General features: G+C 37.9%; 1 protein-coding gene across 1 annotated transcript in view; it reads left to right on the plus strand.

The window, feature by feature from the left end:
* The window catches only part of SEC8 (subunit of exocyst complex 8), a 438,983-nt gene that overhangs the window by 74,992 nt on the left and 345,327 nt on the right, over positions 1-18,664 (plus strand). Inside the window, exon 4 of the mRNA XM_089379035.1 lies at positions 12,654-12,758. Within this exon, the coding sequence (XP_089235161.1) occupies positions 12,654-12,758 (105 nt within the window). The remainder of the gene's footprint in view (positions 1-12,653; positions 12,759-18,664) is intronic.

An 18,664-nucleotide genomic window follows, 5' to 3' on the forward strand; every position in this document is an offset into this window, starting at 1 on the left:
ATCCTGAGGTAATCTCTTTGGTAAAGGGCCGTATCTCTGAGGTTGTACTCAGTGGTAAAGGGCCATATCCCCAAGGCCTATCTCTGCAGTGTATGCAACTCTCTCTCTCTGACCTTGTTTGATATGGCAATGACTTTGTTTAATATGGCAATGCCCTTGCTGTATAGCAGTGACCTTGTTTAATATGGCAATGACCTTGACCTTGATACATGACAGTGATATATAAACAATGACATAGAGTAGTATCTCTTGTTCTCTTGACAACAATGATAGTTGACAGTATTACGACAGTGAGGTTTTGGGCAATGAGTCTAGTTCCTATAGCAGTGACATATGATGTATTGACCGTAACAATGATATATATGCAATCATATCTTCAGTGGTGTATGGAAATTCTTTTATGACAATGTGACGGTGCCTATATGATAGGGACATAAGACAAAAATTCCTATGCTCATGTGGATGATACGCATGACAAAATGTTCTCGCAAATGTGATGTATAACAGTGAAGTAATTTATGGTAAAGTGTACTCATGATAGTAATGTTAAGAAGTGTCTTTATGAAATAAAAAATATATGGCATTGATATCTTCAGTATGTGTGACAATGATCCTAGTACAGTGATGTGTGACAATAATCCTTGTGCAATGTGACAGTGAACCTTGACGTATGTCAGTGTTCAATATGATAGAATGGCTGTGTCTCTATATGACATTTGTAACAATGCCTCTATGGTAGTAGTCACATGCATTTTGTTATCAGCTTGCAGCCTGGTGTGTAGTTCTTCACTGATGTGTATTCAAGATAATAGCTACAACACTACAAGGCATTGACATCTACAGGCAGAAAGCATCTGTGTGTTTGGCAAGCATCAATCATTCAACAATATTCATTTAGAATCACAGTAAGGGTTTGTCATCTTTCAAGTTGTGCCTCACTGTTATTTCAGTGGTCTTGTTATATTTTACAGCAGGGTTTCTAGAGTAAGGGTTTTTGTAACGGTTTCATTGTTCTATCAACATTCATTTTAAGTGGGTCATTGTGCTTGGTACAGGAGCCCACACATATTTTGCAAAAGTATACTCTTTGTAAGTGGATCATTATCCTTGGTACGAGAGCCCACGATAATTGTCAATCTCATTATCATTTTTAGGGTGGTTGGATGGTGTTAGGCAGGTGATTGAAGTCACCTTCAGGTTGTGGCCTAAAAGCACTTTAGGGTGGTAGGGTGGTGCTAGGGCAAGTTGTAGCTTGCAAGGGTGTTGGAGCATCCTTTCAGCATTAGCTAATAAAACCAGGACATTGGAGCGTCCTTCTAGTTGAAGCTGGAAAATTGAACGCTTTTCTAGAGTACTAGGGAGTTGGGGCTTCCCTTTTCAGTTGGAGCTAAAGCATTAATGTACTCATAAATTATTAGAGAAGCGTTTGGTGGTTTTTCTTCCGGAAGGGTTTCCACCTAAAAATTCTGGTGTCTACTGTCTATTGTTTGTTTATGCTTGAATTGATGTTGAAGATTAATTAATGCTCTGAAATGATTAATAAGTTACTAATTGATAAGAAATATTGATTCACACCCCTCTCATTGTTTCAAATAACTTCAACTAGTTTGGCATCTTCTTGAGTTGTGATATTAATTGGATATGTAGTTTGTTCTCTTTTGATAAGTTGTTTTTTGTTTACCAACGACTTCTTATCCTTCTTAAGTTTCTTAATTTGTGTAAGTAATTTTTCACTATGGTCCTTGAGACACAATTTCTTCATTTTTATCCATAATAATTTCATTAAATTCTTTTTGCATCTTTGACATTGACTTTGACTTTCTTGATTGATCACCTTTGATATATCTTTCAAATCTTTGGATGAAGGTACTATCGAATCTGAGTTCATTGTAGTGTGTTGAAGTGTCGCCTATTTCTTCTTATCATAAAAAGTCATTTTTTTTCTCTATGTTTAATATGAAGGAACCTAGCATTCCCAACCATGATAAATTGAAAATTATGTTGATTTCCTCTTTCTACGTCGTTGTAACACTGAATTGATACATACATTCATAATCATCAATTGTCACTTGCAAGTTCTTACTTTCATAATATTTTCTGTGAAAAATATCTTCTCTTTCACCTATATTTGGTTTTGGAATTGATGAGTGATTTCCAAATTAATTTTGATGTAATTTTCTTTGTCATTCACCCTAATAACAATATTATATTCTTTTCCTTGATACTCTCCTTTAATGAAAATAATCCAAGACATGCAATTAAGGAACCTTTCCTTTATTTCCAAATTATAATTCATTCTTGGTCTTGAATATTTAAATACTTTTGAACTTTTTAATATTCTTTATCGTAGTACCAGTGAATATAATATTTCTCTCTCTTCAAAAGAACTTTAATTGAACTTTAGCAATTGGAAGGTATGCCATTTTAAGTTTTCCTCATAAACACTATATTTCCACAAAGACAATTTTTTTCTTTCTTTAACATAACTTTTTTATTTATCTCCCTTTTCTTTATACTTGGACACAAGTATTATTTTTTAGTTAAAAACACCTTTTTTATAGCTTTAATATATATGCACACACCCTTTTAAACCCCTTCTATCCCTTTCAGTAGTTATGTTAAGGTTATAGTAATATTCTTTTTCTATTTTTTTTGAATTTTATTAATAATTGAATTTTACTAATAATTCCTTTGAACTCTTGATTTAGGTTCTTTTCCAAAATTAAAGTTTTTTGTGAAATGATTGATATACGGACAACGAAGTGGGATAATTAGAGTACAGAAGGTATAGGTTGTGTATGTATTATAACATGGTGGAGTATGACGGAAAATCAAATGTATGGTAACAATTGGTACAATGAATACGAACGACGAAGTATGGATGGCAAATTAGAGGCAGATTTGCTACCAATAACGATTATATGATCAAACTACAGGGGTTGTACGAATACTCTGCGGAGGTTGTACGGACAACACGAATGTTGTTGCAATATGGACATTAGTGGTTGCTAATTCTTGTAGTTGACAATTTTTTTCCAATTAAATTCTAAATTTTTGTACAGACTTGGCAGTGATTTTTTTTTGTCGTTGTGGTCGTAGATGCGGCTATTCACTTCATTCTCCAAAACAACTACCAAGCAGTGTACAACTTCATTTTGAAACACGACCACTTCGTTCTCTGAAACAACTCCCAATCACTGTGGACTTCTCTCAGATTCCGGAAGAGAATATCTCATTCTGAAGTTTGGGGAAAACTTGTCCCAACTTTCATCCATAGTCTCGGTTTTGTGTGCGTTTAACAAAAAAAACGAGTTGCTTATCCCCACTGTCTGTCGCATTCCTTCTGCCAGTGACATCCATCCGCCTTTGGCATTCTTTACGATTATTCTTTCGCCATTGACATCCTGCCATCTTTGATAACATCACTATTTTCTGAAGCTGAGACTGAGACTTCTGGAACTATCACGATATTGAACTGAGTTTTTTTAGGCTGCCTGCAGTCGGTCCATTGCAACATTTTTTGACAGGGGTGTTGTGCCAAGCTAGGAGCAACAGTGTCTAGTTCTAGTACTATTCTATTCACTTCAGGAACAAGAACATGAATGACTACATGAACAGGAACCAGGTGGCTTATTTTTTGATAAGGGTGTTGTGCCAATCGAGGAGGAATAATCTCTAGTTCTAGTTCTATTCTATTCACTTTAGGAACAAGAACAAGAACGACTACATGAACAGGAACCTGGTGGCTTCAGAGCTTTCATTCAAAAACAATTTATTTTTTTGTTTTTGTTTGTTATTGTCATTTTCTGTTGCAGACATTGAAGTGGTCGGTCTGTGGCAATATTAACGCTGCGAAAGCTTTTTTTTTAAGGTAGCCGTTGGGTGGTTGTGGCCGCAGCATTTTGAACCCCCGAATCGTGATGGAGGCAAGGGTGTTAGGCTAACACAGTTCAGGGTAGAGCAGTCAAAAAGCAGTCGAAACCTAAAATAAAAAGGAGCGCTGAATACTTCTAGAGACGAAATCTTTCTACATGTGATTGATAGGAAAAAGTGATTCGTAGTTTTTGTTTTGTTTTGTTCATGTTAAGTTTTCTGTATTTCACAGGTGCTCTCTATTCACGGTAAGGTTACGAAGGCTTCCAAATAACGCCACCACCAAAGGGGTTTTCGAGGATCTTGATACAATAGAAATTACCCATCCTTTCGATAATACTAGGGATTCAGGACTTCAAAATGGAAAACAATGGCAAGGAAATCTCAGATTTTGTGGAAACAAATCACTTGGGCCAAGTCAAAATTGCTTCAACAAACAAAACAGGGAAGTGGATTTGGGTAAATGCAAAACAATATCGGGGCATTTTAAAGTGCAGACTTGCTTGCTTTAAATGGGAACAAAAAAGAAGAAGAAAATAGTCCCAGAAAAATAAAACAAATAAGAGTAGCAAAAATAAAGAAGAGGCAACCATTTACAATCTCACATATACACCTCTTACTTGGTCGTCAGATCTCTATGTCCAGGAACTGATGAAGGCCAGGGCAAAGTTGCAAATTTTGGAAGCCAAAGAGCAGGAAAGGGACCACAAAATTTTAGAGATTACACTTGCAAATCGATTTTTAATGGAAGGTAATAGGATCCTAAAAGAACAAGTAACAATGCTACAAGAGGATTTAGAGGTAGGAAAACAAGAATGGGAAAACATGGCAAACCATGAAAGAATCAATGGCAACAAACAATGAAGTGATAATTTCTAAAGCAAATCAGGTGGATACACAAATATCTCAAAAGGTAGTCATGTCCGAAAAAAAGGCAAAAGAGATTAGGACGACAAACATTCCAAAAGAAATCAAAACGAGAGTTGATGACACTAATGATTACATAAGGATGGAAGGAAAAGAAGATGTAAGTGCTCTACATGAAAGAGAACACAAAGACATAAAATATAGGGAAACAAACTTTATTTTAAGAGGAATAAGTGACTGTGGAAAAAATGAAAGCACTCTCAATTTGACAAGAGACTTTTTAAAAGAGAAATTACATTGGAGAGGGCAAATTTGTCAAGCAAGAAGGGTGGGAAAAATATGTGAAGAGAGGCCTCGACCCATAAAAGTCATCATGGCAAGTGTGCAAGACAAACACTATCTTTTAAGAAAAAATAAACTCTTGAAAGGCTCACACTTCTTCTTAGATGAAGATCTAACTAGCAAACAACAAGAGGAGAGAAGAAAAGAAGTGGAGAAAATTAGAGCAGCAAGAAATGAAGGGAAAAGAGCATGGTTGTACAATGGTAAAACGATTATTGCAATGTTTGGGCCTCATGACAAAGCAGGGCAACAATTTGGCAGTAAAGAAAAAACAGTTAATTCTATAATAGGGAGGAAAACAATAGGATCAACATGGATGAAAAGGGGTGAAGACTCAAATTTGAGTCTTGTGTGCCAAGCCGCGTAGCAATCAAATCCTACCCAGGTCTACCTAAGTCTAGTTTGTTGGAACTGTAGAGGTTACCCTTGGAGGAGGGGACCTGGGATAGGGCCTATTGTAGAAGGTAGAGACATAATTTGTCTCACAGAAACTCATGAACATGATGGTTGTAAAACTCCTATGTTTGATGGTTATTTGAAATTAGTAGTTTGGAACGAGGCAGCAGAAAATGGCAAAGGGTATGGAGGAATACTGGTTTTAGTGAAAGAAAAAGAAGGTCATCACATTCAGTTTATGAAAGAAGATACAAATAAACAATATTTATGGTTCAAAATAACAGAGAATGAGAACCACATAAGAATTGCAGCATGCTATTTTGCACCTCAAGTCTCAAAAACTTACAAAAATAAGGGGCTAAATAGCAAAGACCCTTATGAAACTTTAAAGCAAGATATCGCTGTATATTCTCAGCAGAAAGAATTTATTTTAGTGGGAGATTACATTGCTGGAACAACAAATCAACAAGCTAGTATTTTTGGTTGCAAAGAGGATCACAATCCTATCTGGCTCATTGAAGAGGAGAATCCCCAATGGTTGAGATGTTCAGAAGATGACAAAGTTAGCAATCATTTTGGAGAGGAGTTGCTCACGTTGTGTGGTGCTTTCAACTTAATTATCTGCAATGGTCTAGATAAATGGAAAAAGTCTCGGAAGTTCACTTGCAACACATACAATGGGGCAAGTGTTGTTGACTACATTATTTGTTCACAAGGCTTGATAGAAAGGATAGATGAAGTTAAGATTGACGAGCATATGTGGGACTTAAAATCAGACCATAACCCAATTTATATAAAGCTATCTTGGTTAGAGGTAAGTCAACATAGGAGGAAAATCCAATGTTCTTGGCAATCGATATCAAGGGGCAAAATTCTTCTAACACAAGAAAATTGCACTATCTTCAAAACAATGTTGGAGAGATCAATTCAGAAAGGGAAGAGTGGTTCCCAAAGCCTCAATAGTCATGAGCTAACAAATATAATTTAGAGTGCACTTGAGAAGTGCAAAAGAGCAAAAAATAGGAAATCTGAATCAAATTGTTTTCCTGTAAATGCTTGGTTCGATGAGGAATGCAAAATGGCAAGGAAAACCTTGAAAAAGGCAGGCGAGGAGAAGATGAATGTAAAGTTATATAAGCAGATTTTAAAAAAGAAAAAAGATGAGTTCATGCAAACAAGGCAAGAAGAGTTAATATATCTAGGCAAGAATCACCCAAAGCATTTTTGGCAGGAACTTCAATCAAGGAAGAAGCAAATTGAAAATAATATTATAGCTAATCAATGGTTTGACTATGCAAGACAACTCTATGAGAAAGAATCAGAGGAGAAGCCTCCTCCCAGGATCAACACAACCACAAAGCTTTTCACATTACAGGAAGTAGAGACAGGAATTAAGAAGTTGAAAATAGGAAAGGCAAAGGACTTGGTTGAACTTCAAGCAGAATATCTAAAGTGGGGAATGAACATTCTTGCACCACACATCATGGAAATATTCAACAATGTCATTCAACAAGGATTCCCAAGAGATTGGACAACTAGTCTAATAATACCCCTTTTAAGAGTGGATACATTAATAATCCTTCCAACTATAAAACCATTATGATCAATCCTTTGTTTGCAAAGCTCTTCAGCAGCATGGTGGAAAATAGAATCAGTAAGTGGGCGGAAGTCAAAGAAAAGAGGGCAAAAGGGCAAGCAGGTTTTAGGCCGAAACATTCTATAGTAGATCATGGTATCACGCTGAGACACATTATAGAAAAGGTTTGGGAGGGCAAAGAAGAAGTATTTTACTACTTTGTTGACTTCAAAAAGGTGTTTGACATGGTCCCTAGAGATATGTTGTGGAGTAGAATGGAAGAACTTGAAATTCCTTTGCATTATAGAGTTGCTGTCCATAGGCTTTATGAAGAGGTGAAAGTCAAAATTAGAACTTCAGCAGGCATTTTAGAAAGCTTTAGAAGTGACATCGGAGTCAAGTAAGGTTTCCCTTTATCCCCTACTCTTTTTGGTCTATATATTGATAAATTGGAAGAGTGGCTAAATCTGCAAGGTGGGGATGCTATTCGATTAGGGGAGTTTGTGATAAATCTTCTTTTATAAGCTGATGATCTTGTATTGATTGCTAAATCGGCCTAGGGATTGCAGATGCACCTATATGCCCTTGAGCATTTTTGTAAAGCAGTGGGGATGCAAGTCAATACCAGCAAGACCAAAACAATGGTTTTCTCAAATAAAATGAAGCAGAGTCAGCATGTGTTCTTCTTTAAAGGCAACGTTCTTGAAGAAGTAAAGGAATACAAGTACCTTGGGATTGATTTCAACAACAAGCTTAATTGGGAGCACTGTAGAAAGAAGAGAATTTTAGGAGGGTGGAAAGCATTATATGCTCTTCAAAACAGATGTAGGGAGGCAGAGTTATGGGATTGGAAAACAATTAAAGTGCTTTTTGGGCTCCTAGTTTGTCTAGTGATATTATATGGGTGTGAATTGTGGGCTAGCAACATCCCTGTCTCAAAATGGAAGCAAATTGAGAAAATCCAAAAACGCTTGATCATGAGCAAGTTTAAAATAAAAAAGTTCAGTTTCTTATGAGATAATGCTGAGTGAAATAGCAGCAACTTCCATCGAAGCAATTGCTATGGTGCGTCTCATAAGGTTACTTCAGAGAATTGAGCAAATGGGAAAAGGTAGATGGCCTAAAGTTATCTTCAATGAAGGAATGAGTGAAAGAAAGAAATCATGGATGAGACAAAACAACAAATGGATGCAAAATGGAATATTTACATCAATGCATGTCCCACAAATAGCAAGGATTTGAAGAGTTATGTTATGGAGAAGTTTCATAAGCATATATGGGGAAAAGAGTTGGGTAGAAAGAAGTACTATGTTCAAGAATTCAACCCCATGTGTGATCTCCAACAAAAAGAGTACATTGGAGCTAGCATTCCATGGAGAGCAAAGATTCTTATTGCTCAATTAAGAACTAACTCGCATCAATTATGGTGCGAAACAGGTCAGTGGAAAAGACCTAAAGAAGCTTGGGAAGAGCGTGTCTGTACTTTTTGCACTTTTGGGATAGTGGAATCGGAAAAACATTTCATTTTGGAATGTGATGCTTTCAGAGACATCGGAGACAGTTATAACAACAAGTTAACTTCGGTTCCTTGGCATTGTCTTTTTAGTGAGGGGATTGTTAGAAGGTTGGGTCAACTCATCATTAATCTAAATAATAAGAGGATTGAATTGCAAAAGGCAAAAAGCAGGGAAGCTAGTGGTCCCATAAACTATTGCTAGTCGCTTGGGTGTTAAAATTTTCATTCATTCATTCACACGGTGGATAGCGATAAGTATGGAAGTTGGCTAGTGTATGGACATGAATATTAGGCTGTACCACTTTGCTCTTATGGGTGTTTTTTTTCTTAATATAATTTTTTTGAACCATGTTCACCTATTTTTTGGATTTTGGATTTTGGATTTTCATTTTACCTTTAATTTTTATTATTATTTGAATTTGCAACAAATTTTTTTGTGGAATGGTAACTTCCTTGAACTTGATTTTTTGACTTTAAATGGGCAAAGGCTGGGATCAGAGGTGGCTCTAATACCAAATTAGATTAACAAAATTTGTTTTCACACAAAATAATTAGAATATCTAGAATATGAAAATATCCACAAGGATGAATAAATAATATATATAAGTGTTTGAGTACAAAATGATATGATGGAATACAATGAGGGTACCTCAGTATATATATAGAGGTGGGATGCCCTTTCATGAACAGTCACATATTTTCGTTATAATAATTATCATTAATTATTATTATTACTTATTTATATTATTTATATATTTATGTTCATAACACTATCTCTTAAGGCAAAGTTTGGTTCCTATTCAAGGATGAGGAAAACAGGGAACTGATACTGGTGATAGATAACAATCAACCCAAAGATGGGACATGCAAAAAAGGAAAGAGATGGGGCAATCAACCCAATGACTCCTAGGCAGTGGAAAGAAAGGGCAGGGGATAACCACAAAGGTGAAGCATGGGAAGAAGAGTACAGCCAAAAGGAGGTCTATATCCAATTCAACCTATGATCCATATTAGAATGTCTTTAAACATTAAACCAAAGCACTTGATTATAAAAGTGCTTAATGTACCTTTCAATAGATGACCTACCTTTATCTAACTAGTAAGATTGATGAAATAAAGCATTGATTGGAGTGTGGATGGAAGGCCTTTGAGGCTAGCTATCGTTGGATCATTATAGGGTTGTTGGTTGGCATGCTAAACAAATAGGAGAAAAATATTCTCCTACCCACTTGGGTGGGTAACAGGATCATCAAAAATAATTCTATTAGTCGCTTAGATGTTCGATAGCAACCTTGACTAAAAAGAGTAGGAACTTGCAATGGAATCCCCTGTTAGCATTTCTGGAGCTTCAGTTCATCACCATAGCCAAAGAAGCCAGATAACTTTAAGGCTATGTTACCAGATTTGTAGGGCCAAGTGGTTGGATCTGCGGATCCCTGGATCGGATATGGATTTGGATCAGGATTTTCTTTATGCTTTATGGTACTATTACTCAGTTAACGTAGCTTTGAAAGGCTGGTATAGTGTAATCCGGAGGAAAAACATTCATGTAGACCCACATCTTTTAAAGGTTTACTAGAGAAGGTCAATTTGTTCCGATCTTGACCAGGGAACCATTGAACTTGACAGTTATGGCCAACCCATTTTCATGCTGCCAATGTTGAAAATTGGAAGGGGTTGCGGTGCTTACATCCACAGATGCTTTGTAAGGGCACCCTTGAAACTGCCGGCTGTCCATAGATGCTTCACATGTTTACATGCAACAATTTTGGTGGCTCTCCAACCTATTGGCTGTTGGTTCCATGCCAAGGGAACAAGGGTTTTGTTTTATCAATCTAATTCATTAACGTGTATCTTCAGTTCCTCTGCTTTTATCAATTTAATATATTAATTATTAATATATGAATCTTTAACATGGTTATATTAATTATCAATCTATATATCTAAAGTTATTAATTTAAAAGTTATTAATCTAATAATGATTTTATATACAGGTTACATATTATATTTTTATTAATTAGTTATATATTACGAGTGTATTATATATTGATTATTAATCTCAATATTATTGGAATTAGTATATTAATTAATAGTTTTTTTTCACAGGTACAAAGCTATATATTCCATGTGAGGAATATCTATCTATCTATCTATCTATATATATATATATATATATATATAGTCAATGGTGTCAACATCTGTCATGTCACTTGTAGGAATTGAACTTGGGCGGCGAGGATTCCATTCCTTACTCTTAACCACCTGGATAACCCCAAATGACATATTGATTATTGACTTATTATTCTAAATTCATTAATCTAGTACATTAATTTTAAATTATTAATTTTTAAATATATTAACATACTAAATAACTTATATAAATATTATATATTACAAATATCTATAAGTTATATGTTATAAAATTTATAATTTTTATTTTTTAATTTTATAAAAATATTTTTATATTTTTTTTTTGTACTCACTGTTTCCCTGCCATATCCAGGTCCTTGCTTTTCAAAAAACTGGAGGATCCATATCCAAATCCGGATTCGTATCTGAATTTGGATCTGAATCATGGTAACTTAGCTTTAAGGTGACAACACTGAAATGATTGTGCAAGTGTGCCTTGATATGGTGCATTTATTTGAACAACTAGTTTTTCATGATCAGCGTTGCAAAAGGTAACATTCAAATGAACAATGCAATTGGCAGTGTGCAAGTCAGCTTCTATGCAATAACCAATTATTGACAAATTTCTAATCTAGGTATGAAAAAGAGAATTTCATCAATACTTTGTGGAGACTACAGGATTTAGAAAATCACTGATGGTGAAGTTATGTGCTGATCACATGCGATATTCATATAATGCAAACAATTGCACAGTTTTTGATGAGCACACATCAGAAAATAATCGATTTGACCCTTTCTTTATTCCAGGGAAAATGTCACAGGGAAACTCCCAAGCACTTCCTTGCATTTGTAGATGGTTCCCGGTGCAAACCCATCACTACTGATTACAATGCCTCGCCTGGCAGGGACATTGAGGGATGCAACATAGGCTAGCCTGGGTAATTGACCCTGAGACTTCCTGCACAAAGCTCAAACTGTTCAACCACTGAAGTGGGCCCACCGGCCTGCATAATTTACTGTTTACCCTGGAAAAAAAACTCTATGTTTCTGTGAGAAATATACATTGCGAGGACCTAGAAAGGTCTGCCCTTAGATTGTTTCTTCAAGAAAAAAAAGATGTATCTGTACATATTTTTCGACATGATTGTTCAAAATATATATCAATCTTGATACTGTGATCATCTTCTATAACTGGCTAAAAAACAAACTGTATGCATATATTATTACAGATTGATTACCACGGCTTCATGGGCTTGTCCTTCCATGAATTTGTGGATCTCAAGGCTTCCAATTCGACCATGTACAACATCTTTTGAAAGGAAATCGGTAACACTGTTGAGCTCCCTATATATGTGCTCACAGGAATACCATTTCGGCATTAGAAATTCCTTTTAATAGCTTTGAGAAGATGATATAGATCAGGGGCAGAAAACTCAAATTTTCCTCCCACCCAGTCAACCACTAGCTTGGAGTTCACCCATAATCTGAATTTTCTTAACATTGTATTTGTTTGCTGTGTTGACCAGGGCCCACAGGGAAACTGGCCTGCATAATTTATTGACATATATTGATAGGTTAGAATTTTAGTCCACTAGCTGTTATTGACTAAATAATTAGAACTTAGAAGAGCACAGCTTCCATACTTATGTGCATAATATAGATTGCAACGGATATACATCCCAACAACCACAATCTTTTATATTAATAAATCTTTTTTTTCATCACTAGCTGACCAACAATAACTCACATGCAAAGCAATGGGAAAGCAGATGAAAAGGCCATTCGGAATATGAATCTCTTATTACTCGCAACATGTTCATAACTTTTGGAGAGTCAAAATAGTGCTTGGGAAAACATTAAAGATGAATCTTTGGATCTGATGGTTCGCATTTTTTAGAGATTTCTCATTCTGTTAAATTTTTTTCAAAATCTCTGATGGATCTTTATATGCAGGTTCCAGCACGTATTGATAAGCTTATTGCAGAGAAACAATATTATGCAGCAGTGCAACTTCATCTGCAATCCACATCTATGCTTGAGCGAGAGGGTATTCAAGGGGTAAGTGCTACTTCTTATAGCCAACTTTTTGATAAAAGAATTGACGGAAAGAACTACCCAATGTTTCCTTATACTTATTTAATTATTCGTTTGACAGAAAAATATTGTATCATCACATAATTTGTACATATTAAGAAGAGACGAGCGGTATACGTATATCCCATAAATGGAAAGTTTGAGGCATGTGTGTTTAAAGACAGTTTGACAATTATTTCATCTGAGACTAAGTTATCATTTCTAAATAGTTGTTGCATTGTTGGGATTATTTATATATGTGTTTTATCTTGAAAAAGGAATTGGAGTATTTATTTTTTATTCAACTATTTATTTTGTGTAAATGGAGGAAAACACCTTCCTGGCAAGAGGTTAAACTGCAATTGGGTGTAGTATCTGGTCTCATGCATGGGACTAAGGCTAGATGCTACTAGAAAGCACATGGACCCAATAGAGGTAGTCTCGGCGATGACCACAAGGGATACTTGCTTTCTTGTGAATGCTATCTAGGCTGAAACCACCTTTTGTGTTGATTTCTGTAGCTGCAGAAGGTCTTCTAGCCTTGCGTCTTAAGTAGAAGGACCTTGTTTTACCTCTTTAGGAACTTGCATGCGACATGCAAGGCATGCATGTGAGTTGCATGCGACATGCGGAGATTCCATGCTGATTGTAGAAATTGAAAGCCCAACCTGGTTTCAAGTTTTAAGAATCACATCAGTTTAATGCCCAGCCCATCAATTGCTGTTTTTAAACTTGAATATATTAAAAAAAACATGAAACACATAAGGCCACTCTACTTGAAATTTTTGCTGAGAATAACACAAACTGATCCACAGTTTAACACAGTGATTTTTGGTGCAAAGACCCTGGAAATATCCCGAAGGGAAAACCAATGAGGAGAGGGATATTTTATTTATTATCAGAAAAATTATTAGAGAATTTATTTAACAGCAATTAAATCTACTTATCTCCCTCGACATTTGTGCCCAAATTTCCTTGGAGAAAGTGCTTTAACTGCCTCCTCAAATTTTGTGCCCGATCTCAGAAATTCGTACACAGCTCACACAGGAATTTGTGCCACTGCTGTACTGTCAGTCTCCCACAAAATTTGTGCCACTGCTGTACTGTCAGTCTCCCTCAAAATTTGTGCCTCTGCCTTGAACTTTGTGCACTGACAAACTCAGAAATCTACCCTCGATTTCAGAGCTCTGACACTTTGATTTTCTTACCCATGGCAGCGCTGTACACACCACTAAAAGCCTTGAAAATCACACCCTGTCTGCTGATAGTTTAAAGCTGACTGTCTCAGAATTTGTGCAGCATTGAACGCAGCCCAGACCCTTGAATTTCATGCCAGAACTGACAAGCATTTTTCCTCAATTTCTCTGCTCAACCTGCTGCAAAAAATGTATTGAAACTGCCTTGAAATCCATTGAACTTGTCATTGCTTGAGGACAAGCAATGTTGGGAAGGGGGGATTGTAATTTCCCTGAGAAATTAATAGAGATGAACTAGCCTATCGATCCCCATAGGCTGTAGTCCTTGATAAAGGGGAAAACCCAAAATATCCAATGTTTGGGCAGCGTGGGGTGAGTTTTGGGGCAGCTGGGCAAAGAAACCCAGAGTTGGGGTGTTGAGTGAACCTAACTCAATCAATTATGGAAAATGATTCCCTCAAAGAAATCTATAAATACAAGAGGGATAGCTTCATTTGGATTATCATTGGATTGGATCATTATCTTTGTGTTTCTTTGAGCCTGAGGCCTGAGGGTTTTAAGACCCTGTGTCTCCTATCAATTTTTGCAGTGAAAGATTTCACCCTAGTTGATAAACTGACTTTCTCTTTATTTTCCTATTTTCTACTTTGTTCTGGCATAGGTTGTTGAAGGAAAGGTTCTCGTTTGAGAAAGATTTGTGAAGGAAAGCGAATTCTCTCTAATGTGAAAATTCGGAATCCCGAATCACTACTGCAGCAACTGATTACGTTTCTCCTATTTGTTAATTACTGAAGCAAATTATTTATTGTTTTCTATAGTAAATACTGAAACGAATACATTGCAGCCTACACCATTTAAATTATAAGCGGAAACAAGAAATTGAACAGGAAAGAGATACAACACACACATCTGCACAGTATTTTTGGACAAACGGACCTGGAAAAACCCAATGCGGAAAAACCGGTGCAACAACTAAGGATTTTATTATTATGCAATAGTAATTCTTAGTACAAATCGTTGGAGGCCCAACTGGCTATCCTATACAGAGAGAAACTAGACAAAACAAGTAGTGAGATGCTCTCAGCCTGTCACTGGAAGAATCCGACCTTGATCTCGCTGGAAAGAGGCTATGCGCCCCTTTTGCGCCAGCTTCTGCATAGAACTATGTCAACCCTACGCAGTCTCTGTGTCACCTTTGCTGGGGACTGCACTGCTCCTTCATATCCTCTGCTGCGCTGAAACTTAGATTTCCAACCTCCCGGTGTCACACCTTGGCTCCCGACTTCTAAAACTCGATTTCCTCAACTGGAAATTCAATCTCCCTCTAGGCTTTGCATTGCCACCATGTCAGCGCTGGGTGGGCCAACATTAGCGTCTCTCTGGACGTCGTTCTGTCCTCTCAGCCTTGTACTCGCTTGCCTAGGAAAAGACTCCTCAATAGATACTATCCCTGCCCCTCTCTGCAAAAGATCACTTCAAAATTCTTTCTGTCAGTTGCTTTGCTTCAGAAAATCGATCTTTTGATCTTCACTCGATGTGTTCTCCAAGTGCCCCTCAAGCCTCTTCTTATATCTTTCTGTTGGACAACTAACGACCCAAATTAACTTCTAATCAATGGATTAGATCATTTTGGCTTGATCCTTGTCTTCTTCTAGAAGTTTCATCCATAGTTAGATTAATATCCTTTAATTATTTTAATTTTCGAAGTTTAGACTTAGGGATCCATTACAAATAATTAATTATTTTAATAAAATTGTCTTCGAGTGGACTTTCCTAAAACAATTTCTGGGTGTTGGAGAATTCATGTGTCTAAGCCTCCCTGCAAATTTTGAGACTTAGAGCACATTCGATGCTACCAAAAATCAAAACTCCCTCTTAGCGAGGAATGTGCTCTAACAATGCACCTTGTTGAAACATCACTCTGTTCTGTAGCATCTCCTTCTGCGCTGTTGGTGTCCGACATCTTGTCCACCAAGTACTGCGCAAATGCTGCATCTGTACTGCTACTGACCCTGCCACTGTCAACATTGCATCCGTACTACAACTCCCTCTTAATTCTACATCCATGCTGCTGCTGACACTGCCACTGCCAATACTGCATCTACACTGCACCCTTCTCCAACTGCTGCTGCTACTGCATCAACAACAGAAAGCATCCCAAATTACTGAACAAGTGTTCAATATGATGCATCTCATTGCTGGAGTTTGACTGTTGCTAGTCTCTACGCTGACCCTTTGAAGCCTCTGTGCTGCTACTAACCTCTGCTCTGTGCCAATTGCACTGCTGTCAACTTTGATTTGCACTACTTAGTCTCTGGTGCTCCTAGCTACTGCAACTGTCTCCTCGATACTTCTCTGCACCAATTGACCAGGTCCATCCTGCTATTACTGATCTGGGTTCCTGTAGCAAGGAATTGATTTGAGAGGTGGGCTCTTCAAGGATCCTGCCGATCTGTTGTTCTTTTGAACTACAACTCTAAATTAGCCCATCTCCCTCCTAGAGGTATCTCGACTGTCATGGCAAACTCATCCTCCTCGATCTTCGCAACTGCAACTTTCGAATCATGCTTCTTATCTTTGAACCTTCTTTCTGAGAGGACACAATGTTGCATGGTGATCGAGTTCACCACACTTGAAGCTTGTGATCTTTGAAACATCTTTCTTCTTCTTCCGTTGCTCCTATTGCCCCTTGGATGTGAGGGCTGCATTCTCTTCCTCCTCCTTGGGCTTCGACCCACTGCTGCTGCTTTCGTGAAGTTTACACTTGACCAAGCCCCTCCTGGGTAGCTCTTGCTTAAGAGCTACCCACATCTCATCCCAGTTTGGGAAAGTTGCCCTGCCCAGGATGCTTTGGACAAAGATTTGCCATTCCTCAGGCACTGAATTTAGGGCCAGTCTTACGATCTCAGAACCTTGAGGTGTTGACCCCATAGCTGCCAATTCATCTCGGGTCTCCTGAAGCTTTGCAAGGAACGAATCAATGTGTTCGCCCTTCTGCATCTACATAGATCTCATCTTCTACTCCAAGTACATCTTCCGTTGCTCAGAAGATCCACTTCGTCGACAATGCATCCCACATCTCCTTGGCAGTGTTTCTGCCAGCGATGTGACAGACTATATGATCCTTTACTTCGTCGAGGATCATTCTCTTTGTCTTCGCCATTTCTCCCTTGTACTTCTTGAGCAGATCTGGATCTGCTGGCTTAGCTACCACGCTGTCGGCGTAGACTTTGATGAAATGCTCATCCAGAAGGCATGACATCCTTGCCTTCCAGATCACATAGTTGGATGCCCCATCCAACCTATCTTGATCTCTCAGTCCACTGGCTTCCATCTTTGCCAATCGAAAAAGTCGAATAGCCTCCTCTCTCCTCTATGCAACACTACACTGGTCTACGCACTCCTTGTTGGAGCTTGTAGATCTGCCCCTCTTCACTGTTGCTTAGCTAGTGAGAATTTAGACTCCTTGGCTAGAAGTCCTCTGAGGAAGAATTCCCTCAACTGTGTCTCTCTCTTCCCTCAGACGTCTTTCTGCCCAACAACTACCTGTAGAAAACTGCGTCCCACAAGAAAACCCCTCTTCGCTGAAGCTTCTGTTGCGCTACTCCCTTTGCCGCTGACAGATTTCGATCTGGAAATCTTACCTCTCTGTCGACTCACTTAGAGAGAGATTTACCACGAAAATCTAGCCCTCCTGGCTTGAACTGCGCAAACCCTTTGTGGATTCGAATTGTTGCCTCTGCAGGAATTTCGAATTCCCTACTTTCAGTGCTGGGTCTTTCGACTCTGTTCTTCTTGCTTCACCTACAGCTCTGATACCATGTGAAAATTCAGAATCCCAAATCATTACTGCTAATTACGTTTCTCTTATTTGTTAATTACCAAAGCAAATTATTCATTATTTTCTATAGTAAACACTGAAACAAATACACTACAGCCTACACCATTTAAATTATAAGCAGAAACAAGAAACTGAATCGGAAAGAGATATAACACATACACATCAACACAATTATTTTTAGACAAATTTCCCGGAAAAACCCATTGTGGGAAAACTGATGCAACAACTGAGGGTTTTATTATCATGCAGTAGTAATTCTGAGTCCAATTTGTTGGATGCCCAACTGGCTATCCTATACAGAGAGAAACTAGACAAAACAAGTAGTGAGATGCTCTCACCCTGTCACTGGAAGAATCCGACCCTGATCTCGCTGGAAAGAGGCTCTGCGTCCTTTCTGTGTCATCTTCTGCGCGGAACTGCATCAACCATACGCAGTCTTTGTGTCACCTCTGCCAGGGACTGCGCTACTCCTTCGGATCCTTTGCTACCCAGAAACTTCGATTTCCAGCCTCTCGGTCTCACACCCCGACTCTCGGCTTCTGAAACTCGATTTCCTCAACAGGGAATTCAATCTCTCTCTAGGCTCTGCACTGCCACTGCGTCAACACTGTGTGGGCCACCGTCAACCTCTCTCTGGACATTGTTTTGTTCTCTCTGCCTTGTACTCTCTGGCCCAGGGAAAGACTCCTCACTAGATACTATCTCTGCCCCTCTCTGCAAAATATCACTTTGAAATTCTTTCCATCAGCTGCTTTGCTTTAGAAAATCGATCTTCTGATCTTCACTCGATGTGTTCTCCAAGTGCCCCTCAAGCCTCTTCTTATATCTTTTTGTTGGACAACCAACGACCCAAA

This window comes from Pinus tabuliformis, chromosome J (assembly GCF_031772625.1).
Source record: "Pinus tabuliformis cultivar Carrire ecotype Pingquan chromosome J, CPIR1, whole genome shotgun sequence".
Lineage (NCBI taxonomy): Eukaryota > Viridiplantae > Streptophyta > Pinopsida > Pinales > Pinaceae > Pinus > Pinus tabuliformis.